This window comes from Excalfactoria chinensis, chromosome 1, assembly GCF_039878825.1.
Source record: "Excalfactoria chinensis isolate bCotChi1 chromosome 1, bCotChi1.hap2, whole genome shotgun sequence".
In the NCBI taxonomy this organism is placed as follows: Eukaryota; Metazoa; Chordata; class Aves; order Galliformes; family Phasianidae; genus Excalfactoria; species Excalfactoria chinensis.
In genome coordinates this window covers 33,258,897-33,282,890 of record NC_092825.1, presented here as the reverse complement: position 1 = coordinate 33,282,890, position 23,994 = coordinate 33,258,897, and the positions used below count along the sequence as shown (strand labels likewise).

The 23,994-nt window shown below is 39.0% G+C and overlaps 1 protein-coding gene across 3 annotated transcripts; it reads left to right on the top strand.

Moving 5' to 3' along the window:
• MDM1 (Mdm1 nuclear protein) lies at nucleotides 1-23,531 on the top strand. 3 transcript variants are annotated; one of them, XM_072339248.1, is made up of 15 exons: nucleotides 1-155; nucleotides 629-734; nucleotides 2,906-3,252; nucleotides 3,688-3,822; nucleotides 6,228-6,380; nucleotides 8,199-8,332; nucleotides 10,452-10,551; nucleotides 14,838-14,876; nucleotides 15,247-15,422; nucleotides 16,271-16,546; nucleotides 17,714-17,862; nucleotides 17,961-18,085; nucleotides 18,523-18,781; nucleotides 20,084-20,152; nucleotides 22,230-23,530. In XM_072339248.1, exons 1-15 carry the CDS (start codon nucleotides 138-140, stop codon nucleotides 22,337-22,339), a joined length of 2,196 nt encoding a protein of 731 aa, XP_072195349.1. In that variant the 5' UTR covers nucleotides 1-137; the 3' UTR covers nucleotides 22,340-23,530. The 3 variants fall into 3 exon arrangements, with proteins under 3 accessions (XP_072195349.1, XP_072195341.1, XP_072195356.1); XM_072339240.1 differs by having other exon boundaries at nucleotides 2,906-3,261; XM_072339255.1 differs by lacking the exon at nucleotides 14,838-14,876 and having other exon boundaries at nucleotides 2,906-3,261; nucleotides 22,230-23,531.
• The last annotated feature ends 463 nt before the right edge of the window (nucleotides 23,532-23,994 follow it).

Below are 23,994 nucleotides of genomic sequence, written 5' to 3'. Positions count from 1 at the left end.
CAGCCCCGCGGCAGCGCCGTGAAGGAGGCGGCGGGGCCCGCCCCGCTGCGCAGCGCCGCGCAGGCTCGCTCGGGTCGGCGGCTTTGCCTAGGGAACGGCGGTGCTGAGGGCCGCGGGCCTGTGCCCTGTGGGCCGCCATGCCCGTGCGCTTCAGGGTGAGGCCCGGAGGGGAGTGCGGGTTTGCTGGGCCGAACTGAACCGGGCCGGCCGGATGGGCATTGGGCGGGCGGAGGCGGCGGCCGCCGTGGTTCCGGGCCGGCCCGGCCCGGCCCAGCTGGGTGTGCGGCCGCAGCCGCTCGCGGGTGCCGCTGGCTTTGCGGGGGTGGAAGACCCTTGCGCTAAGGAGCTTGTAGAAGCAGACAGAGCTCAGTCGTGCTCACGGAAGACGTCTTTTAAAGCTCCGTTTAAATATTTTTTTGTGCTCTGTTTTTTCTTCATAATTTTGTTTCTTCATAAGCGGTGGTTTATGCTCTTGGATGGGGTTTCGTTTTGAGGATGAAGAACACCTTCCGAGTTTAAGTGAATCCTGCAGCGGCTTTCTGTATTTCCCTCTGGCAATAAGTTACCTGTAGGTGCAGAGAAGCGGGACAGCCGTCAGGCGCTTGACATGCATCTCTCTTTGCTGCAGGGCTTGAGCGAATACAAGAGAAACTTCAGGTGGAAAACCCCCGAGCTTTGCAGCCCATCCCAAGAGCAGAAGTCCCTGTGGGCAGGCCTTCGGTCAGATCAGTTGGGTAAGCACCTCCAAACTAACCCCTCGATGCTACGTGGAGTCCTGTGTCAGTTCTGAGCTCCCCAGTTCAAGAAAGGCAGGGAACTTCTTGAGGGAGTCCAGTGGAGGGTCACAGAGATGATGATAGGCTTGGAGCATCCATCTCTCTTGTGGAAAAAAGGCTGAGAGACCTGGGGCTGTTCAGCCTGGAGAGGAGAAGGCTGAAGGGGGAACTTATCAATGCTTATAAATATCTAAATCATCATCTGAATCCCAAATGTGAAGCACAAATGCAGCATTAGCCCACACAGCGTATGTAGAAGGAGAGATTGGGTTACCTGTGGTGTGCAAAAACAAACTTTCTATTAAAGAAGAGACTAACTTAGGTCAAAGTTTAACATAAATTAAAACAGTTAGGACGACTCCCAGGGCAGCTAAGTGGGAGACTCAAAAAAAGATGGGCGTTGAAGGAGAAAGCTTGCAATGCTACAGTCTAGGATTCAGCCTCATACACAGATGTTATTATGGCAGGAAAATGTGGGATTGGAACGTAGGAAACAAATGAAATTGCATCTGGGTTGAAAGACCCATATAGAGTAGAGGAATAGGAGTGATCTGTAGTGACAACAACTGCAGTACTTTGAAAAGGAGCAGCAAAATAACAAAATTAACAAAGTTGTGTGCAATTGTGCTATGCAGTCTGTGTAATTAGAGTCCAGTGTATTCATCCTCTTTATGGTAAGTGCCCTGAATTATGAGCTAGTAATTAAGAACCAGCTGCTGGATGTACAGTTTCTTTTTGACTGAGATTCTAGTTGTTTCAGTAACTAATTTAACTTTGCCAAAAATTGTACTTTATATATAAAACTACTTTTTTACACTTACTACAAAATATGTGTTTCTTTAGCCTTGGTTTCCTTAACACATGGTTGTATGTATGGGTACCTGTATTTAAGAGAGCAATTTCCACAAATCCTGAAACATGAGAACATGCAAACACATTAACCTCTGCTGAAAACTGTAAGTCATGAATCAAGTCCAGTCGTGTGGGATGGTGAGGCTTATACAGCAAGTATTGCAAGGCTTGCAATAAAGCCATCAGTTAGCAATACAGCAGTTTCTTCTCCTTGTGTTGTAGCTGTGATTTTGTGTGCTTGGTTTAGTTTTCTTATATTTTTGGATTCATTTTTACTCCCACCTTTTTTCTGGCCACTTAACAGTGTGTATCTTTGAATGTCTCTCTTGACACTCTGTAGGACTTTACCATCTGTGCAGATTGCTGTTAATTCACTCGCTGTTTTTGTTGAAATGCACAGTTGACGGTTTTAAGAATGACTTGGAACACTACCAGAAAAATAGGTGCAGATGCTCTGAGGTTTTTTTTTTTCCTGTACCTTTTCCGGTGTTTCTCCATTGGAGTTATTTTCAAGTACCTGTGTGTAGTTGGAAGTTGGACAGAACTGGATAGAATGTCCTGTTGAACATTTGTATCCTGTTGGACGTTTTGTATACTTTTCACTGCAGGCTGATGTCTCTTTTTACACTGATTTTTATTGATTTATTAACCTCACAAAACAGAAGTTTCACTCCCTCCAAGAAGCTGTTTCTTTCAAGAGTTACGATCCTTCAATTATTTTTCCATTATGTTTTCACACTTCACCAGTCATCAGAGATAAAAGTTTTAAGTCAACCCTGCAAGACATTTAACGATGGAAATGAATTCAAGTATCTCTTCTTTAATGGTCTGCAGTCGTATTAAGGGTCTGTCATGGTCCCTGCACTGTGGGAACCTGTCTAGCAGGTACATAGTGCTGGTGTTGGTATAAATGCTTGTGAGGTACTTCGTGGCTGTAGACTGGTTATTCTGTATCTGTTTTAAACCACCACCTCTGTTCTTCTGTTCTCAGAATCAACTTGGAGAAGATCGTTCATTGGCTGTATTTTATTTATAGAATTTTATCCAGTGTGGTCCTGGAGCATCGTGTTATGGTCCTTGTTTGGTGGAAAGGCATTTACAGCCACGATTTTACAGTTGTGCCCATAACTCATAGGCACTCATTGCTGAAAGAAAATAGTTTTTCCTCTAATAATCTATTGGATGATAAACTTCCAGTTTCTTTTTGTAATACAGTGATATTATATATTCAAGATTATGTTTTATATATGTTATACTTAGTATGCCTTTTTTTTTAGGAATCACCAGAGAACCAAACTTCATTTCAAAGAGAAGAGTACCTTACCATAACCCACAGATTTCAAAGTCCTTTGAATGGACAGGGGACTGTGATTTGGATGACCCAGTTGAAACAGAAGCTCTCAAGACTGCAGAGTCACATACAGACCGCAGTAATGATGTGAATCAGGAAAACACTGAAACACCAGAAGGACCAAGGCTCCCCCCAAAAGTTCGATCGCATTCTTCAGATCCTGGAGTCGAAACTGCTCTTGCCCTTGCAGAAAATAATATGAAGAAATCACCACCTGTAGCTCCACCTAATCAAAAGGAAGCATTTGTATCTCAAAAAAAAGAAGCAGAAAAGGTGAATGGGGTAAGAGAAGAATTTTTTAAATTGGCTGATATAAGAATTACTCGTCTGCTATTTACAGTAACTTAATACACCATCCTCTGTTGTTTAACTCTCCTTAGCTTTGTATTTTGATGTTCTTCTACTGTAGCTTCTCTGTTGGGAGAACAGTACTTTTGAGACCAGATTTTGGTTCTGTGTAGGTCAATAGGGCTTCTTCCATTCACATGCAGGCTGGACTGACTTCAGTTAAACAAGGATTTAGCTAATGCCGTATAGACTTTTGGGGGTTGTTGATGAGAAAATGTGCTTTGCATTCATGTAATTCATATAAAACAACAACAACAAAAATTGGTTTCAAGCTGTGAATTGCAAAGATTTCTGACTTGCAAAACGTGGTAGGAAAGGGAGAAGTTGGTGTAAAATTTTCTGCTTTTTTTATGTTGTCAGCTTCACAGAGTCCTTCAGAGGAAAGCAGGCCTGAATATTTCCCATTTAAGTACTTTCCCTAGAAATTCTGAATATCAAAGTCAGTTTGTTTGGAAGAGTCCTCATGAAAAGTCACCAATCCTTGCAGCTGAAGAGGTAACTCAAAAAAGTTTCAAAAAGTAGATGAATAATTTCTTTTATAAGGAAAGTTGCTTATTTTCCTCTCTTTTTTCTCCCCACCCCTCTTTCTGTCTTCCTCTTTCCTTTCATAATCTGGCACACTGTTACATGTATCTTTTTCACCTCAGTTACCATATACTGAAGTGCTGTATGGTTAGATATGTTTCCCTAGGATTCTTCATTGTAACCAGGTATAACTACTTGATCATTTCCTTCCTGCTTGTATTCGACTCTTTCAAAGACCATTTTCTTCAGTTTTCAGGAATTAACTTTAGGTGCTCTAAGTCTTACTCTTTATTTTCATGATTTTTATGTTTAGTATACAGCTGATCAGCAAAGGAATGTTCAGGTGTTCTGTGTTGTAATAACATCTTGCCACTGAAATCGTGCAAGTTTCAGTATTTATTCTCATGATCTTTTATGGGTTACCACAGTTTCTTACTCTCAATCTCTGTGCACATAAGCTCCTAGGCCCCAAAAGGCATCTCTGCAGTTACTCAGCTATAGTTTTCTTTCAGGAGATCTGCTTATATTTAGAAGTGGAATCTCCTGATTTTAGAAGACTCTTGTGGCATTTCGGTGTATCTCATCCATTTTTGGACTCTGTAGGACTGGAAATACTGCTATTTCTAATCTGGCCATAAAGAATGATTCTGACTGCAAAACTGCGTTGAGTTTTCAACTTATTGCTACTGAGGTCAGAACTGGGGAGACCCAGTCTGTCTTTTGGCCCTCTTACAGTGGAGGCTGTCCTGCAGAATTTGGTATTTTAAACTTTGCTGTAAAAGACAATTTCTGTTCTGTTTTCTCACAAGAAGCATTTGCATTGATAGGATTACTACAGATAGTGCTAGCTCTGGTTTTATCTACATGTTGCAGATTTGCTTAGTAGCAGCTTTCAAATGCAGTAAGTGATGACAAGGGATAATTCCTCCAAAACCCGTTTCTGTCTTTTTCTTGTTGTGGTACCAAGCAGGTGGACATACTTTGAGATACCTGTTTTCCAGCAGTCCCTTGTGCAAGGAAAATTCACTGTTAAGCATAGCAGTAGTACAGACTGGTTGAGGAAGAGTCTGGTCTCAGAATGTCAGTTTGATGCTTGTGAATATTGTGTTATTTCACAGCAAAGAATGTAGAAACTAAAACAGCAAGCTTTTTTTTTCCACACGGATTATAGAGAATAGGAAACCCTAAGAGTAAGTCTGTAAGTAATATAAATGCTTAGATAAATAGAGTTTAGGGAAAATCTAAATATGTGTAACTGCAGCTTCTGTGCTTAAGGCTAAAATGTTGTGATTAAAAATTAAAACATCAACAGTCTGTTTTTCTTCTGATTGCTGCTGAGAAAAGCACACCTGGATATTGAATAATGACAGGAACAATCTCTCAAAGAAAGCTGTGTGAAAATGATCAAGTTATCTTAAGTTAGGTTAGAAGTCTGACGCAAACTCACATAGTAAAGCTGAGGAAAATGTATGGCACATGTGACTTACGGCATCATCTTCTAACTCTCAGCACCCTGTGAAGGGACGACACCAGAAGACATATTAGGACAGCTCTGTACTTTGGCTTACAGTAAATGCAGAAGTGGTTGGAAAACTGCTTAGATAAAACCACCAAGCCCTAAGTATCCAGTTCTAAATCAGAGAACAGTTTTTGCTTAGGACAGAGCATGTACTGAGGACTCTTAGGGAGTTCTCTGGCATATATTTGAAAAAGAAAAGATCCTGTATAAAAGTCTGAACTGCAACATTCCCCCACTGCTTTCCCAAATGAGAATCACAGAATCACAGAATTTTTCAGGTTGGAAAAGACCTAGAAGATCATCTAGTCCAACCATTACCAATACTTCCCAGCTAAACCATATTTCTCAACGCAACATCCAAACGTTTCTTGAACACTCCCATGGTCGGTGACTCTACCACCTCCCTGGGCAGTGCATTCCAATGCCTGACTACCCTTTCTGAGAAGAAATACTTCCTAATGTCCTGCCTGAACCTCCCCTGTTGCAGCTTGAAACCATTCCCTCTAGTTCTATCACTGTCTACACGAGAGAAAAGGCCAACCCCCAGCTCACCACAACCTCCCTTCAGGAAGTTATAGAGAGCTAAAGAAGAACCTCTGTTAATGGAATTCAGTAACGGTAGTACTTGAGTACAGGTTCAGCCTAACCTGATTCCATCTCCTGTAATGTATTGTTGTGAAAATAAGTTGCTCTTCAGTTACTTAGTATGCACGTGTTATATATTTACGCATGGCTGCCTCTCTGCTGATGTGTGAGTGCATTTGTGTGAATTGATTAGCTGATTTTGAAAATTTAGCCTAAATTAAAGCAAATCATAACGCTGTTATTACTGTTTTTTTCCCCCTCTCTCCTAAAGGCTCTTTACAATGTGAATAAGCCTCTACCTCCATTTAAACCTCCTGCAGTTACTTCTGAAACTGAAAATGTCAGAAATTTCGAAGGTTCTCCTGCTGCGAAGGGTCCACAAGAGAAATGTTCAGAACAGAAAGAACTTCTGGTTCATGAGCAAGTAAATATTTCCCTAAAAGAAAGGCATATTATATATTCTTTAATAGTTCTGATTGTTCTTTTCAGTAATGTGGGAATGGGTTTCAAAAACATTTTCTGGAGTTACATTTTATGGCTGTTATTAATGTCACTGGACTCAGTCAATAATGGTTTTGCTTGCTGTAAAGGACTGGAAATAGCACAGTTACAGCTCTCTTTGCAGTAGCAGTTTCTGCAATGCATTTGTTTTGTTTACAAAGTCTTTTGTTTTTTTTTTTTTCCCCCTTGAACTGCCACCTCAATTTGATTATTAGTTTTCAATGTATGTATGTATTTATTTATTTATTCTTGTTGAAACTTTCTAATTCTTCTCTTTATTCTCTCATTGCTACCAGTGTAGTCTCTTAGTTTTCAGCAGGGTTGGGTGGGCAAAGGTCTGGAACTTTCTGGGTAAGTTAGATAGCGTGTGGATTAAAAACAAAGAAATAATGTGTGAACACAGATGGAGCTGATTTTTAGACAACAGTTGTAGTGTAAAGGAAGACGGAGGAAGAGTTATCATTCATTTCTCTTTGCTGTAATTTTTTGGATGTCGGGGAAGTTACTTACAGAGATACACAGAGAATGGTGATGTGCTGGCACAGGCTGCCCAGAGAGGTTGTGGATGCTGCATCTCTGGAGGTGTTCAAGGCCAGGTCAGATGGGGCCCTGGGAAGCCTGGTCTAGTACCAGGTCTGGAGGTTGGTAGCTCTGCCTGTGGCAGGGCACTTGGAGCTTGGTGATGTTTGAGGTGACTTCCAACCCAAGCCATTCTGTGTTTCAGTGGTTCTTTGACTGCAAGTTGAAAGGCAAGTAGAGGGCTGTAATGGGACATTATGTATCATGTAGAGGGGCCACCTGTGAGTCTCTTCAATACACATCTGTGTTTATTGATAAAAGAGTCTTTGTAAAGCAAGATGTTCACTAGAACTGTTGCCAAGCAAAACATGTGCTTAACATAGAGTGTGTTGGCTCAGTTTAAGTTGTTGGTACTTAAAAATGATTGTTAGCTTGGAGGTTTTATCATTTAGAACCTAGGTTTTTCGGGTGCTTTAAATCTCATTTGAGAGGGACAGACATTATGTGCTCTTTTGCCTCTTGTAGCAAATGTGAAGAGAGCCTGAAGGGCGGGAGGATTTGAGGAAGTGTTTCTTTTTCTTCTAGTATCGAAAATTCAGGTTATGTTTTCCCAAGAGAACTGATAAAGTGAAAGTGTCAGACAAAGGAGGCATGAGGAGATGATGTTTGGCAAAAGTGGTCAAAACACTTTTGGTTTATACCCACGTATTCTCTTTGATGAGTATCTTAGGGGGGAAAAAACCACAAGATTTTGTGATGCTTTGGGTTTTTTTTCTTTCTTTTTCTGTCTTTCTTTCCATTCTGGTTTTCTTGAATTTGAAGAATTTCTGTAAAGATCTCCAGTAGAATCAGAAAGAATACTTGAGATTTCCAAGGGCATAACATAAGCAGGAGAAAAAAGTCTTTGCTGTGAAAGCTGAACAGATCAGTTCTGACCCTTTCAAAAACAGAATGGCAGCAAATGAGAAGTTCTCATTTTTGTTTCTTATAGTTTCCATTGCCTCACTGTAAGACTGGGGACACCATTGAGTTATTTATTTAAATTATAAATTCTGGAAATTCACACGTTAACTCCAGTTAGAATGCTATTCTAGCTTCTATGAAATATGTAACAGTTAATGGTTTAAAATAACCATGGACTGTTTGCAAGTTTGGTGTCGGAGGGGATAGGAGGGTTTTCAGTTTGTTAGCTAATATATTTTTAAAATTATCTTTGCTTCAGAGTAAGAGGGAAGAACTGTTACAAAAGCCAGCAGAAGATGCATCAAAACAAGGGAAATCAGAGCAGAAACATCCTAAGCGAAAAAATAAGCAGCGGATCAGTCAGAAGCCCCTTTCTTTACAAGCAAATCGTGGGTATGTATAAAATGAGAATACCTGCCTCGTGAATAGGTGTGCAGCAGCCTGTTTAGAATGGTGGATGCTGACCTTTAACTATGCAGTCCTGTTGTTACTGAAGCAAATGTGGTGTCTGTCCCCTGCGGCTCTGGGACTGAGCTTCCTTTGGTACATAAAAAACCCAGTGTGAATTTGCATCTTTTTCTCCAGGCAGTGGAAGTGGAAGCTTTTAAACATGCTGCTTCAGTTAAACCTCCTGATACGAGAATAATATGATTGTAAATAGATAAATTTAACATGCGTGAAATTAAATTGCTGTAGTGCTGCTGCTGCACTTCCGGTGAGTGCTTTGGAAGTTGTAGTCACCTTGCATACTGCTTTCTTGTGCTTGTTCTACATGCCTTTAAACTGTTTTGATTGTACCTGATGCCTTCTTTTTCTATTCCATACAACCATCTGTACCATAGAGGAGTGCAAGTAAACACATGAAGTAAAAGGCAATAAAGAAATTTGTCCTGTACTGGGTAATATGACATGCACAGAAAACAGCATTTTATATTGCTGAGAGATATCTAAGCATATTTTTCATCTGCCACATGCCTTCACTGTAAAAACTGAAATCCTATTCTCATTTTCCACACATCTGAGATCTGTCAGAGAAATAAAAGTCCGGAATGAACGCACGTTTAAAAGTGCAGAAATCTATCTCTGCAGTGTTCATGCTTTATGTATCTCCCAGTGATTGCTTGCATTCATGTAATTTTCTGGCAGTGTCAAGGCATTCTGATTGGAGGTGGGATGTGAGGCTTAATGAGGTCTTGGGAGATAATGGCAAAATGATAAGATACTGTGAGGTAGTGTCACTTTGTGTAAAAGCATGCGGATATAATGCACTTGAAATCTTAAACTCGTAGGATTTTGTAGTTCTTTGAAGTTTTAGATGATTTAGTTGATTTTTTTAGTGTAAAACTCTGTGAAAAGTTCTTGATCATTTGTTACCCATTTAGAGACAGATTTCTGCCTCTTACCCCTTCAGTCTAGTAGAATAAAACAAACAAAACTCTCCAAAGCAATGGCTGGGCAGGCAATGGTGGAAAATGTGCAGGTTCTCAGTATGCAGGCAAGACTTGCACTTTGTATGCAACCTGTGTTATGTGACCTGCCTGTGATACAGAACTACTGGGACTAAGGCACAGCGTTGATGTGTTTTTGAGCTGATCAGTTCTTTTCTGAATAAAATAAGAAATTCTTTGAGTTACAAAAAAGGGACATACGGAAAGAAGTTCTGAATATATTTTTTTCCTCTGACACTTTTATTTTCACAAGGTGCATCATATTCTCTGATGATCTATGATCTGTTTCTGAAGGACTGAGAAAAGGTTTTATTCACTTGATACTGAGTATATGAAAATAAAGTTAGCAATGTTCTAAAGCAAGATTAGAAAGAAAAGAACTTGAGATTTGAGCTAATTGGTCCACAGTTCCAGTGGTTAAAGGACTGGAATTATTGCTTTATGTTAGTCTAAGCTCATTTTTCTCTGTGTGTATGGCGGAAGGGAAAATGGCTGTCGTTAGGAGCACTGAATGCTTCTGAAAATCCCAAACAGAAGGAGATAGATGAATTAATACTGAACATTGTTCTGGCAATTGTTCTGGTAGTCAGGTGGATTGGCCTCCAAAGCATACCCCACTCATATGCAGAGTGTGTTGCCTTTACAGCAGCATTCATAGAAGGAAGTATACTGGCTGTGTTAGCGCCAAACCAGGCATTTTACTTAAATGCACCTTCATCTATGATTTAAACCAAGGTATTTCATTTTATATCAAAGTAATTGAGCCTTGTGTGTGTTACTGTGTTCTTCTGATTTGCTGAGAGGGCAAAAGCTTCTGGCAGAATTGCTAGTAGGAAAAACATTCAGGAATAATTACCAACTGAAGGAGTTTTTCAGGTCTTTCCTAGTTGTGTTAGTACGAGTGAGCTGTGTTTCAAAAGAGCATGTTTTCACGTCTGAGCCCAGGGATTTAAGTACAAGAATACTTTTCATTCTTGATGTAACTTAACAAATGCTCTTCAGGAGTCTTTTGGATATCAAGGATAATTCTTTGTATTTTCTTCTCTTTATTTTTGCTATCTTAGGAAGATGAACACTGAATATAGGTCAAAATTTTTGTCTCCAGCCCAGTATTTCTACAAAGATGGAGCTTGGTCTCGTATTAGGAGTAAAGTTCCCAATCAGGTGAGTTGTTTTCTTTTTTATTTTAAATCAGAGGCCTTAGTATGGTTTTATTATGCTTTTTATATGTAAAATAATTTGAACTGTGATTTGACATTGTAATGCGAACAACTCGAGCTCCTGCAGGTGACTGCAAAGAAGGTTTGATTCTGTCAAGCCAGTAGTAAGAAAAAATAAGAGACAGTGTGATTTAAAAAATAAATTAATTAACATGGCATGGAAAATACTGGAGAAACTCTTTCCCTTACAAATCAGAATCACTCACAACAGGGCCTTTTCAGCTGATAATTGCAGTGTTGGTGTTCAACCTAGCAGAATTTAAAAGAATGTTCAATTAGGTGGTAGCAGTTTTCAAGGGAATAAAAAGAAAAGACCAATTCATGCATCAACCTGGGTCAGTTTGGCAGTTAAACTCTGTTACCTGCCAAGATTAACCTATTCAAAGCAGATGGCTGAATTCAGTCATATACAATATAGAATACAAATTTCTCTGGCAAGTTTCACTGAATCTGAGTATTTTCTTGTAGTTAATTCAGCAACTACAATCAATATTATGCCCTATGGTAACTCATTTGACAGTCTGAAATTGCTCAGCAGCTTCAAGAGCATAGTATTTCTTAGCAGATTTATTGAGTATAGAACAGAATAAAATCATTAAGATTGAAAAAGACCGTTAAGATCATCCAGTCCAACACCAACCCATCCCCACCATGCCCACCAACCACATCCCTCAGTGCTACATCTCCACATTTTTTTAACACCTCCAGGGATGGTGACTCCACCACCACAGTGGCAGCCTGTGCCAGTACCTCGCTACCTTTTCTGAGAATAAATTTTTCCTGATATGCAACCTGAACCTCTTCTGGAACAACTTAAGGCCATTATCTCTCATTGTATCACTGTTACATGGGAGAAGATACTAACCCCCACGTCACCGCAGCCTCCTTTCTGTCAGTTGTAGAGAGCTGTAGGGTCTCCCCATATCTTCTCCAGACTGAACAGTCCCAGTTCTTTCGGCCATTCCTCACAAAACCTTTTAGCAGTATGTAAGAAACTGTTAGAGCTAGTTCTGCAACTGTCAAATGTCACTAAATTGACTTAAGCTTTTCTCATCTGATAGGGGGAGTCTTCTTGAGATGTGATGTGCTGCTAAATATGTGGCAAACACTTGTAAAATGTGAATTGTCTCATGAGTAAGGACCAAGCTGACATGGAAGTCAGAATGGGAGGGAATGACTCTAGAGTGTTGGGCTTTGAGCTTTAGCAAGCAGCACTCTCTAGGAAAAATGATAGTGTGGTGGCTTTCAGTTCTGTGTTGTCTTACTAGACTTGAACATGCAAGTTGTTTTACTTTTCTTCTTAGGCAAAACTATATATATATTGAACATTTAATGAGAAGCAGTTATACATGTCATGAGAGAATCTATTATGCAAAAACAGCCATTTAAGGATGTTGGAGAACTAAAACCAAGAAATATTTTAATTTTGATGAACACCATCACTAAGGCTGTAGAATAACCCAAGCTACTGCATGCAGCCTGACTCCAAAGCAGCATGCGGAATGTTTCCATAGAATATATAATTTTTATGGAATTTAGGGCTTTTGTCTGGAGACTGGGTGTTGTGTCAGTAGTTTTTGAAGCTGGAGCTGATACCAGCTTTGGGTGTTAAGCTTTACCAGGCAGGATCCTTTTTGCATATTTATATATAACATTTAATTGGGGTGCATTGGAAATGAAGCAATTCACACGTTTAAGGATACATGCTTTGGATGTATCTGACTTTTTGATGGAGATTTTCTTGCAGAAGAACAGGAAAACAGTCAACATGCAAAAGAATGTTTGGATTTTTGGGACCTTCTAAGTGAAGGAGTTGTGCTGGGTAGCTGGAAGAACCAAATTTTAAGACAATAGTAACAAGAGTTTTATTGATTACAAGTATATTTAACGTACACTTTTATATATATATATATATATATATATATATACATACACACTTATATACATATATATATGTGTGTGTGTATATATATATATATATATATACCTACATTACACCTAAGAATAACTTCATATAGAGAGAGTTTTAGAATTGGAATTACCTGAATTTTTCCTCTGTTACACTTAGGTACATATGTCTGTGGGCATATCACGGTAGTTTGTCTGGGAGACAAACAGCCTTTAGCAAATGTGTTATTTGGTGGGATTTTCTATGTAATCTTTTTTTTTTCTTCTTTCTTTTTTTTGTTACTGCCTGGTTAGCATTTCTATATAATTCTCCTGGGTTTATCACTCTCAAAAATAAGGTGTTTTTTTTGGCATAGTGGAGGCAAACAACAAGCTTAGAGCTTGGAATTTTCCGGTTGTAGAGATAGACTGGGAGAAAACCAAGATTAATTATTAAAGCCTCTGTTAATACAAGAGTAAAAATCCCGGTAGATCCTTTGCCATGCTTTTTTTTTTTTTTTTTTTTTTTTTTTAATTCATTCATTACAGGATGAAATCCAGTGTGTCTGAATTAATATAACTGAATAAAATATTTCCTTCAGCATTGAGATATGGGAAAGAATTTATCTGTTTGAGAGGAATGTTTCTGCAGGTTGTTCCAGGAACGTAGAACTTGGAAGCTAATCACTTTTACTGGAAGCAGCAAAAGTACTTTTGTTATTCACAGTACAGGCTGCCCTACCAGTTTCTTAGCAGTTGTTCTGGTTTCTAAATGATTCCATACCCCCTCCCATAATAATGTACTGACGTGACTGTTCTGCAGTCCTCCATCTTAACCATTATCTCCGATTGCTCTTTGAGACTCATCCCTGCTGAAGGTGCTTATGGGACATTTCTCTGTAGTGTGATTAGATGATGAGCTCTGGCTGCTCCAGTCTGCTTTCCCAGTTGAGACCTTTCATGGAATAACTTTGGGTCTGAAAAATAGACTGAAGTTTTGAGCTCAAACAGGCGAGGACTGTAATAGAGTCCCGATGTGACCTTAACTGTAGTGATTATTGCTAAACTGCTGCACTGTAATATATTATTAAGGGCTGCTTTTCAGCAGTAGAATGAAAAGATCTCTTTGAATTATGCTTTTGAAAAATTAATGCCGACAATTCATAATCACATTAGGACTCTCTGGGGCCAGTGTCCTGCTGAGATAACGCTGCCTGCCGAGTCGCTGAAGGAGTCGGTTGTCCTTTGTACTTCTTCACAATTCATTGGAGACATAGTATTCTTCCTCCCCCTGCAGTGTCCTGTTGCTCTGGTTTTGTATTCCTTCTGTTGTGACTATCATAATTAATTTATCATTCTTCTATTTAAAGTGAATAATCCAGTAAATCACTTGCACCTTTAAATTCTCTTTGTAAAATGACAAGTATATATTTTTAATGGACTATTCTTTGGAAGTTTAATGGGTCAACTATTGGGATATTAGCTGGTGCAGGCTAAGTGGATGTCCATCTTCTGTACCCAATTGCTTTTTAGTAAGATTTGTGGAATTTGGCCCACTTATAACCCTTCCTTGCAGGAAGAGCTTTGTGACATTAAAATAAATGATAGAATATGTACTAAAGGAAGCTTCTTTTTGACAAAATGCATAGTTCCCGTGAACCGTTTTTAATGAGGCAAAATTCATACAGCATCAGGAACTTGTTCTGAATCATTTCAAAATAAAATACATTTTTATTGCTGCTCTGTATTTCTACTCTTTAAATTGTGTTTGAAAGATGGAAGACAGGGAGTTTTGAAACAGTTTTAACCATTATATCGGTATAATTTCAACAGTATCATATCTAAAGAGAGTGCTTGCTATTTTTACCTTTTGAAACCAAAGCTGACATTTTAACAGTATAACATCTCACTTATATAGTTAGTGCTAGCCTAGAAGGAATGATTTTGATGTTCTGACTTACAATAGTACCAAGAGATCTCACACAGTCATTAGCTCCTCACTGAGATGAGATTAGCGTAGCAAGAAGCAGGTGCAGTGTTCACAATTTATGAACTTGGTCTTACACATGCACATAGGTTGATTTGAACTACAAATTAATATACGGTAGATGTATTTTTACATGTTAAGGCCTAGGAATGTAAATCAGTTTCCTCGAGCTCAGTGAAAACTGGTGTAATGGCAGTGTTGGTGTGTTTGTTTTACAGCTTTTGACTGAATCTCAGGGAGGCAGCATAGAGCTGTGTACTTACTTTGTTACTTAGATTCTGATAAATTTACAATGCTAATACAGTGTTGAGAGAAAATTAAGAAATCTTGAAATAATTCTGTATTCCTCTCTTTAGGCATCTCAAAACCCCCTAAATTCCATGTGGTATATGGAGGTTTGTTGCATCTAAGTTCTTGTTCTAAAGTTTGGAGCACTGTGCTGTGCCTGAACACTGATGGAAAAACTAGAATCCAGTACTAAGCTTATTTGTAGCCACTGCGTAACTTTTTGTGCTCTCTGAATGAGTAATTGGTAATTTTGCTTTGGCTTAATGGCTCAAATATGCTTGCTAAACACAAACTTCTGTTGTCTTTGCTTTCCTTTTGTTGCACTTACCTGCCGCATGCAGTGTTTGCGCTGTGGGCAACTGTGTTACGAGTAATTTGCCTTTCTCTTTTAGCTGCCATTAGCTAATGCGAGTACTTGGTAGTAATATGTAAGTGAACTTTGAATTGGCATGCAGCTTATGTAGCCTTGGTGTGCAGGTGAGAGAACTTCGAGCAAGAGCAAAGGCTTACAGGCAACGAATAGAGGGAACGCACTTCTCTCGATACCATCTCAACCAGCTCCTGTCTGATAATAACAGTCTGTGGGATGTATCTTCAAATTCCAGTTCAGAAGAAAGCATCAGCAATGACATCAGAGCACTAGATCTTGCTGGGTAAGGTAGTCATTCCTACGTTGTGTTCTGCAGCTCTGAAACAGAGCAAAATGCTTTAGACTGGCTTTGTTTTCAAATCTTGCTAGTTAGACGATATATATATTTTCTGGAACAGGTGTGGACATTTATTGTTTCACAGATGTATAGGTTGATATGTGCTCCAATTTAAAAAGATGAATGGTCAAGTCTTCCAAAAGAAGAGAAATGCTACTCCCTTATGGTTAACTACATATGCATATTTAGTGTGGCAACCGTAGTCTTGTCAAGCATGGAGAAATTTATCTCTTGAGTCATACTGAAGTAATGTTCATCTTCCCATTGGAGTAGTGTGAAGTATGTTTTGCCTGCTCAGGTTTTGTCGGTGTTCTTGTTGGGATTAATTAATGTTCTGGTGGCTGAATCTTAGACATGGTTTACTTCTGAGATGTAGGCTTATAAACTGGAATGGTCCTTTCTTTCAATACCAGGTAGATTAATAAATATTTTGCTAGGAAAATTCAGACATAGTATTTTACTGAAACGTACAGGCAGCTACTACCCAAATGAAGAGGGAAGAAAACCTATTTGTGTATTCTGATAATTTTATTATTTGCAGTTTGGAAATAGAGCCCAAATTTTACAGTCCGTTTTTGGAAATGGTAGTTCAGAGTTTTCATAGCCTTGTTTGAAAACAGGTTGCTTAATCATCAGTTAAATTCTCAATGCATATACATTATGTTAACTCTTCTACTTTTTAGTATCTGAGCTTTATTTATTATGAAGGACTGAACTGGATGAGTGTGTTCTGTATAGATGCATACGTATTATGCAAACCAGTGGTATGAAACAGTGCTCTCTTTTTTACCCAGAGTTTCTGAAAAGGAGACTGCACCAAGGCCAAAAATGCTGCAGCAGCCCAGCTCCAGAGAACAGTCTCACCAGGATGACACTGAGAAGAAAGGCTTGTCAGATGCACCAACTGTTCCAGTCAAAAGACGTTTAGTTTGGGGTGAACAAGAAGGCACTAAAGAAAAAGAGAGTCAACAATCAGCAGAAGAAGAAAAAGAAAACGAGCAAGCTGCAGTTGTGACACAGAATTTAGAGAAGAACAATAAGGGTATAAATGAAGATAACGAAATTGAAGGGTAAAACTGACCGTTCTTGTGGCATATATATTTTTCTCCCCTAACATCTCAGAAATGTGTAGGTTAACTTAATTTTGATTTTAAAGCAGACTTACTTATGCGAGTATAGTTTGGTGTTGCTCTAGTTTTGTTTTTAATAGTTCAATAATGAATAGGAAACCTCAGAACTCTGAGTTGGATGATGGAAATGGGTCCATAATTAGGAATACTGGATTTCTAGCTTGCAAGACTTAAGTTGTAATTTGTATAGAAGTGTGAAAAGATGTAATTAATTTTTCCAAGAGCTTTAAAATTTGCAGTATAGGCCTATCAGAAGAAGCTGTTCATTGCACAATAGCAAAGTGCAGTGAAAATCAAAGCTCACAGTTTGCTTCAGGTTGACAGTGTAGTGCTGAAAAGATAGAGTCCATTCTAATCTTGCCCTTATGTTTCTGCCTTCCTGAAGAAAACTCATGGGCAAATATAGAGGACTTGGCAGAAAAGAATTTACTAACATCCAGAAATCAACAGTGAGCTCAAATGAGGAAGATATGTAGGGGAACTGAAAAAAAGAGGTCAATTCTGTGTGCATAGTACAGTGTGTGTTACTGTATTTGTCCATCGAAAGATCCTTGATATATCTAGTTACTGACATCTCTGACTTTTTACTGTGCAACCTTTGTAAACATTTTTGGTAGAACAGTATGTTAGCTTGGTATGTATTTAATCTGAGTAACTTTGGCCCTCCTTATCACACTACCTAAGCATTTTGTATTCTCCATTGTGTTTGGTTTCAGTTTCATGATGCTGACTGAAAAGTCAAACCCACATTCTAACTTCGGAGGTGTTTATTAGCACTCAGGTTCAAAGTTAAGCTGGATGACACCTGTGCTGCTGTGCAGCAAAGTATTCAAAGTTTATCAGAAAACAAAGAGCCTGAATTTGAAGCTTGAGACTGTTTATGTATCTTAGCCAGTCATGTTAAAAAAAAAAACAAACACAACAACAACAGCACAACAGAAACTGAGGCTCAGAGGCTGGAATTCAGGATGTTTTAGCTACAGGATGTTGCTGTTTTATGGCCCTAACTGACTTGCTTACATCATAGGAATGTATTAATAGCAAAACGTTTGAATGCAAGATGCCCGGCGCCTTAGCTAATCCTGGAATCATTTCTCATTTTTGCAGTGAGAATGCCTGCCTGCTGAATTCTCCTGCAGCTGTGTCAGATTCTTCTTCTGTATCCTCAGAGCCCGGCGGCAGACTTCCTACTCCGAAGCTGAGAGCACTTGGCCGAGCTCAGAGAACTCACCATGATCTCACTACCCCTTCAGTTGGTAATAGAGTCTTTTGAATACAAAATCAAGAACTAAAGAAAAACAGGCGTGTATGAATTAGTTCAGCAAGTTTGCATTTTTTATCTTCACTACAATAGGAGGTGCGGTTCTAGTGTCTCCTCCTAAATTGAAGTCTTCATCTTCACGGCAGAGAAATTTAGGAACAGATCCTTTCTCAGTGAAGCAAGGTGCAAGAGAAGCTTCGCAAAGAAGGTCCTTCCGGGTGAGCGAGAAAAGGGACTTAGTGTAGTGCTTTTTAGGAATATGCTTTGGAAGTAATTCTGAATAATAACTTAAGAATAAGAATAATCACTTCCTCTTGAGTTGTCATTTGCTATTGTAAAATTTTCAGCATCTGTGACTAGAAGGGCTGATGTCTGAATAAAATATAAATTTATTTTTTAAACAAACAAAGGAGTGAGATTAGATGAGCTCTGTTTTGGCTATTTCTACTAAATGTATGGGGGGAAAAACAAAGTTGTAATCAGGAGTTGCTCATTTTCCCCTTAAAAACATTAGCTGTGTATGTGAGGGACTGTATAGGAAGGCTGTTAGTGTATATAGAGTGCTTTTTTATTTTCCTTCCTTTTGTGACTTGAGGATCCTTGAGGTCCCTTCCAACCCAAGCTATTCTATGATTCCTTTTCTATTGTGTTTTAGCCTGAAGCAAATGTGAAAGCTGTATCACTCCTTACCTCCCCACCCGCTGGACTTGGAACTGTGGATCCTCTGCCACTTAGACAGGATCAGTGGCATCCCAATGGTGCTTCTGGTGAGAGAGTTGCTATTAATTCAGCATATCAAGAGCAGTCCTCTGCACCTCCTGCACCGAAGTCAATCAGAAACCGCCCTATGCCTTGCTGGACTCCCTCTCCTCGTATTCAGGGGACTCTAAAGGATCCTGAATTCCAGCATAATGGTGCGTATTGTTTATTAACTGGCTGTGTTAAAGATTGTCCCAAGATGGAAATAGCTACACTTCAGTATTCAGGCCAAGGGAGTGCTGAGCTTGCTGTCTTACAAACTTTACAAAGAAGAGTTTATAAACAAAAGATTGTACATATGTTTAGTCTTGCTGAGGATCTGAAGGAAAGGTGTGCATAACTATCCACCCTAGTTTCAGATTCCACTAATATAATTCTGTTCTGTGGTTTGTTGTCTAATTCTGTTCTATTTTATTTTATTTCAGTAAGTACCCACTTATTATGAGAACTATTTGGTTTACCACAAACAGTTGTAATATTTAATCGTTAGGCTGTAACTCTGTAAGTCCATCCAGCTAGACTGGCCAGCAGAGATGTATAACAAAACTTTTAGAGCATATCATTATATTGCAGAGGTGGTGAATTTCTGAGAAATAAGCTCCTTAACTATTTTCTATTCTCAGAAACAGAACAAAACAAATCATTAAATTATATTAAATTACATTAAATTATTGGATATTGAGGAAAGTCCATAAAAAGTATTTTTATACTCTTCAGTGAATATTCTTTGCTTAGGAGGAATTTGTGCTGGAGTGTTTTAGTGATTTTTAACAACTGTTGAGGGCACATCTGATAAGGAAGAGTCCTCTACCCCTTAGTCAGAATAAAGCTTATCTGCTTACATTGCCCTTGTGGTAAGGCTTTCAGTAGCTGACCTCAATAGTCCCACAAATCATAGGGGTTGGAAGGGACCTCCAGAGGACATCAAGTCCAACCCACCTGCCAAAGCAGGTTCCCTACACCAGGTCTCACAGGTAGGCATCGAGGCAGGTCTTGAATATCTCCAGAGAAGGAGACTCCACAACGTCCCTGGGCAGCCTGTTCCTGTGCTCCGTCACCCTCACCAGAAAGAAGTTCTCAGTCCTTGTGTTATAAAGATTTGTTAGACAAAGGTAATATTTCCATTCTAGAATGGAACTACTGGTCAGGTTAAGTGGATTGGTGGAATCCAGCGAATTTCCCTGCAGAGTTAGAACCAGTGCTGTGTTCTATCTGTGCACCTGGAGTGAAGTTCACAAAGTAACTGTTAGAGTGTCTATGAAAGACAGGTGAGGAGAATGCAATGGAATAAATTTTACCGTAGCCTCCGGTAAAGGAGTTTCATGGAGTTTTTGGCATATTTGGAAGACTGACGTTGATGAAAGTAATAATATTGTAGCATTTTAAAATGTTCTGAAATAAAATCCTTTGTCTACTTAGAAATTATTCTGAAAAGCAACTTGACTTTTTTCTGTTAGGAAATGTTGGGAATCCAAAAACGAGATCGTTCCAGCTACCTCTTCAGGAAAGAAACTACAGCAATGAAGGTATTTATCATCACAAAATATCATTGCATATCATGTCTATGTTATCTAGATTGGTTTTAACTTTTGCACAAATGTGGAAGGTCTAATACTGGTTTATTATACTGGTAGTTATACATAAATACTTCTTGGCTTCATAGAAAGAAAAACGTTCATCCCACTAATGTAAAGTAAGAACATGGAGTTATGTTCCAGCATAAACAAGCACTGTAAACGCAGCTGAAAATCAAACAAACCATTGTGGTTCAGTATGCTTAATATAGCTTGCTCAACTCCATACCTAAATCATTTCCTCCCCACACATTTTTTTTTAAATCTTTGTGTTGGTAGCAACAGATGCAAACTTCAAAATGATCACAGCTCAGGTTGCAGCTTCAGTAATTATGGGTGCAGCTTAAAAGGTACCGCATGTGCTTGAAACTTCACCAGCAAATATGTAGCGTACATAAAATGATTTCTCTGACTTGAATTTTCACACCTATTCCTCTGCTCCATGCATTTGGGACATTTATGGCATCCTGCTACTCCTGTTTTGGCCTTTTTTGGCCATTTACTGCAAAGTTACTGTGGAGGAGCAGATGGTGTGTGAGTGGGCCACCAGAGCATCTTCTTGTCCCTTTTGTGAGCAGCCCCACATAAATTCTTGTAGTAGAATGAATCAAGCAAAGGTTCTGTAGCTTCAACAGTCTGTGCCACTTTGCATCATTTCATAGCAGGGTGTTTGGTGTACACTGGTTTGGTGCTGTGCTACTTGCAATCACCTGCCTTTGGTTCAGAGTATGGGCAGAGTGAGATTATATCTGACAGTAAGCTATTTATAAGTATACCCCAGAATAAACATGCGCTCTTTTTTGTACCCCTTACGTTTTTTCTCTCCTTGGTTTTAACCAAGGTTCAGTCCGATTCTCTGTTTTAGTCATTTCATTTGGCTGGAAAATGTGTGGGTTGTGCAGATGGTTCAGCCAAGCATCTATGTATCTACATAAAACATGCAAAATCCTATAGTACTTTGCAGCTTTCCACAAGCTTTTCTGTTCACAGTTTAAGTGCTGTAAATACCTTTTGTTTTTTAAACTTTTTTACTATGATCAGAGTGGTGATGTCTGAGCTTTCAGAAACATTGCAGTGTGCCAGCTCACAGGTATCTCGTATGCCAGTATTTGTTCATGTACGTACAAATGCAGGAGTTATTCCAATGATGTGCCTGATTGCACAAGAGCAGTTAGCAGTTTTCTCATACATGGGAATGCAGTTGTTATGCATAGTGTGTAAGTCTGTTCTGGGCTGTCTTCAATGGATTTCAAAGATTAAGACATGCCACTAAAAAATTAATTGAAACACTGGCAAAGTACAGATCCTATTAGGGTTTAGTCGTGAAATCTTCGTTGTTTTCTGGTGACAGGGGGCTGAAAAGCAGTGCTACATTTTTTTTTTTAAATCCATTGCAATAGAATGAGTGTAATTGAGATCATGTTTTGTAGAGAGCATCTTTACAGAGCCGTAGCAGCCTTTTTATAATGTTGTTATGCAAATATAACATTGTGCTTTGCCACAGAAGCATCATCCAGGCTGCTTAGTTTTAGAAGTTCTGTTGGGTGTGAAATGAATCTCGTATTAAGAAAAAAAAAGACCTTTCAAAAGTACATCTGTAAAGCTTGCTTACTGTTGTGTTAAACTTCCTGTTTTCTTCAGAAGATGCATTGCTTTCAGCAGCTTGTTGCACACAAATTGGTTTTGGCACAAAGGGACATTTCGGCAGTGTAGGTTCTGCTATTTTAGTTGTGGCATTCTGAGGTTGTCCTGCTTTCTTGAAGTGGTGAGTTGCTTTCACGAGTGTGTTTTCTTTAGAGTCTAATCTGTACAGCAGTCAGTGACAGAGGGATGATTGTGAGGTCTCCTGACAAAGGAGGCTGTATGTAAAAATGACTTGGAGAATTGGGCAGTGATGTCAAAATTCTCCAGGTGAGGCTGCAGATCTCATTCTGGAGTTTGTACCTTCCAAGCTTGCCATGAACGTAACTGTGTTTTAAATGCATATTTAATTTTTCTTTATTTTTTTCCCTTGTTGCTCTTCCCCCAGACGACAGGCTGTCTCAGATTTCTGCTCGCTCAGCAGCCTCTAGCTCACTTGCATCACAGATACTGGAACGAGCTCAGAAGAGGAAGGAGGATTTCTGGGGCAAGACTTAATCTCTCTCACCTGTTTTCTACAAATTGTTTTGTAAAATGATTTATTTTTATAGGTTGTATAATTTTAAGAGTTGTGATCGTAGATATCATGTAGCATCCTTCCACTTGTCACTGACACAGTTCCTCTTTAGAACTTGCCATCCCGATTTAAAATTTCAGTATTCAAACCGGTGTTGAAAATGCGGATCCTTTATGTTTGAAAATTATGTTACAGAAAAACTTGTTTGTTTTTTTTTTGTCTGGTTTTTCATGCAACCTCTTGAAACTGAGACCATTATTTTTGTGTAACCTGTGTCATAATTATGAAGATATTCTGCTGCAGTGAGGCACTATGACGTGGGGCAGTAGTCAGGGGCAGCATTATCACTCACAGAATATCTCAGTTGCTTGACGTTTTTAACCAGGTATCTTAAAGGCAACTGTGGTATATTTCATTATGCTACTTCATGAACTTGGGTACAACACAGTGCTGTAACAAAATCTGTTGCTTTTGCTACTTATTACTTTTAACCTGTTACCAAAAAATCCTTATTACTTCATAAGAAAACTGACATGGAACATAAAAGAATTTGAGAAAAGGACGTCAAGCTTCAGAGTTTGTTGATAGTCCACATTTTGCTGTTGTTGTTTTGTTTTCTTGCCAGGATGACTATTAAAGGTCAGCGCATGCAGTTCTGCAGCTTATCAGATGTGCTGATGTTTTGTGGGCAAGATCCATATTTAGTCTTAATGTCAGCTTCTCTAGAAAAAGCGACCTTAACCACCTCAACTGTGGTCTGTCCCAGCATTGGTTCAACCTCAGGTACTTAGGAGTAGTCAATACTTTTATGTAAACTCTGAAGAACGTTTTCTTGACTTTGATGTTTTAATTACCTCTCTTTCCAGTTGCCTGTTTCTAGGAAACTGGAATTCTGTTACGATTGTCAGAGCAAAAAATACTTGGGATTCATGCTCAGAGCCTGTTTTTTCTTTGTACGTGTTGCAGACAAGTTAACATGAAATAGAAGAAATGGACAGCTGGTGGCCAATTCTTTCAATGGTTTGGTTTTTCTTATATGGCTTCAGTTTTTAATATTGAATTTGAAAGTTTTGTACAGTAATGATTTGAATTTTGTACAAGTTTGTATACATTTGGATTTTCTACACAATGAATGTCCATGTGTTGCTTTAAATTAAAAAAGGTCAAAATGGTTTTGTTGGCTTTGTTTCTTTTAGAGTTACACCCGATAAATTGTTAGTCTGTTATGTTGGTCCTTCTCCGTTTAGTGGAACAGCTGTTCAGCTGGAATGTCGGTGAACTTCTGAAAGACAAGAGATTTCCTCATAACTAGTCTTTGGAAAGAAGGGTTTATTAAACCAGGTATGTTCATAGCAGATGAGAGCTGCACAAGCTGAAGGGCTGCAATGCCCAAAGGGCTGGACCCCAACAAACGAGCTGTTGGCTTACAAACAGGATGATACTCAGCTTTGATTGTGTTCAAAATCAGTGTCCACGTCTCCCAGATGTTCTGCACTGCAATAACTTCCTACCAGTAGAGTTGTTTGAAACAAATCAAGGTGTTTTATTTTGTCTCAAAGACTTCTGGGCTTATTATTTGGGACACACTTAATATTTAAGTTGGTCAGAAAGTTTCTTCTGAAAATGAAACCTTATT

What these genes read in the sequence shown, in the direction of transcription:
- MDM1 (XM_072339240.1), top strand. An exon ending in CAATCCTTGCAGCTGAAGAG is followed by an intron (nt 3,823 to 6,227) that starts GTAACTCAAAAA and finishes TCTCTCCTAAAG; the next exon opens with GCTCTTTACAATGTGAATAA. An exon ending in TCTCACTACCCCTTCAGTTG is followed by an intron (nt 17,863 to 17,960) that starts GTAATAGAGTCT and finishes TCACTACAATAG; the next exon opens with GAGGTGCGGTTCTAGTGTCT.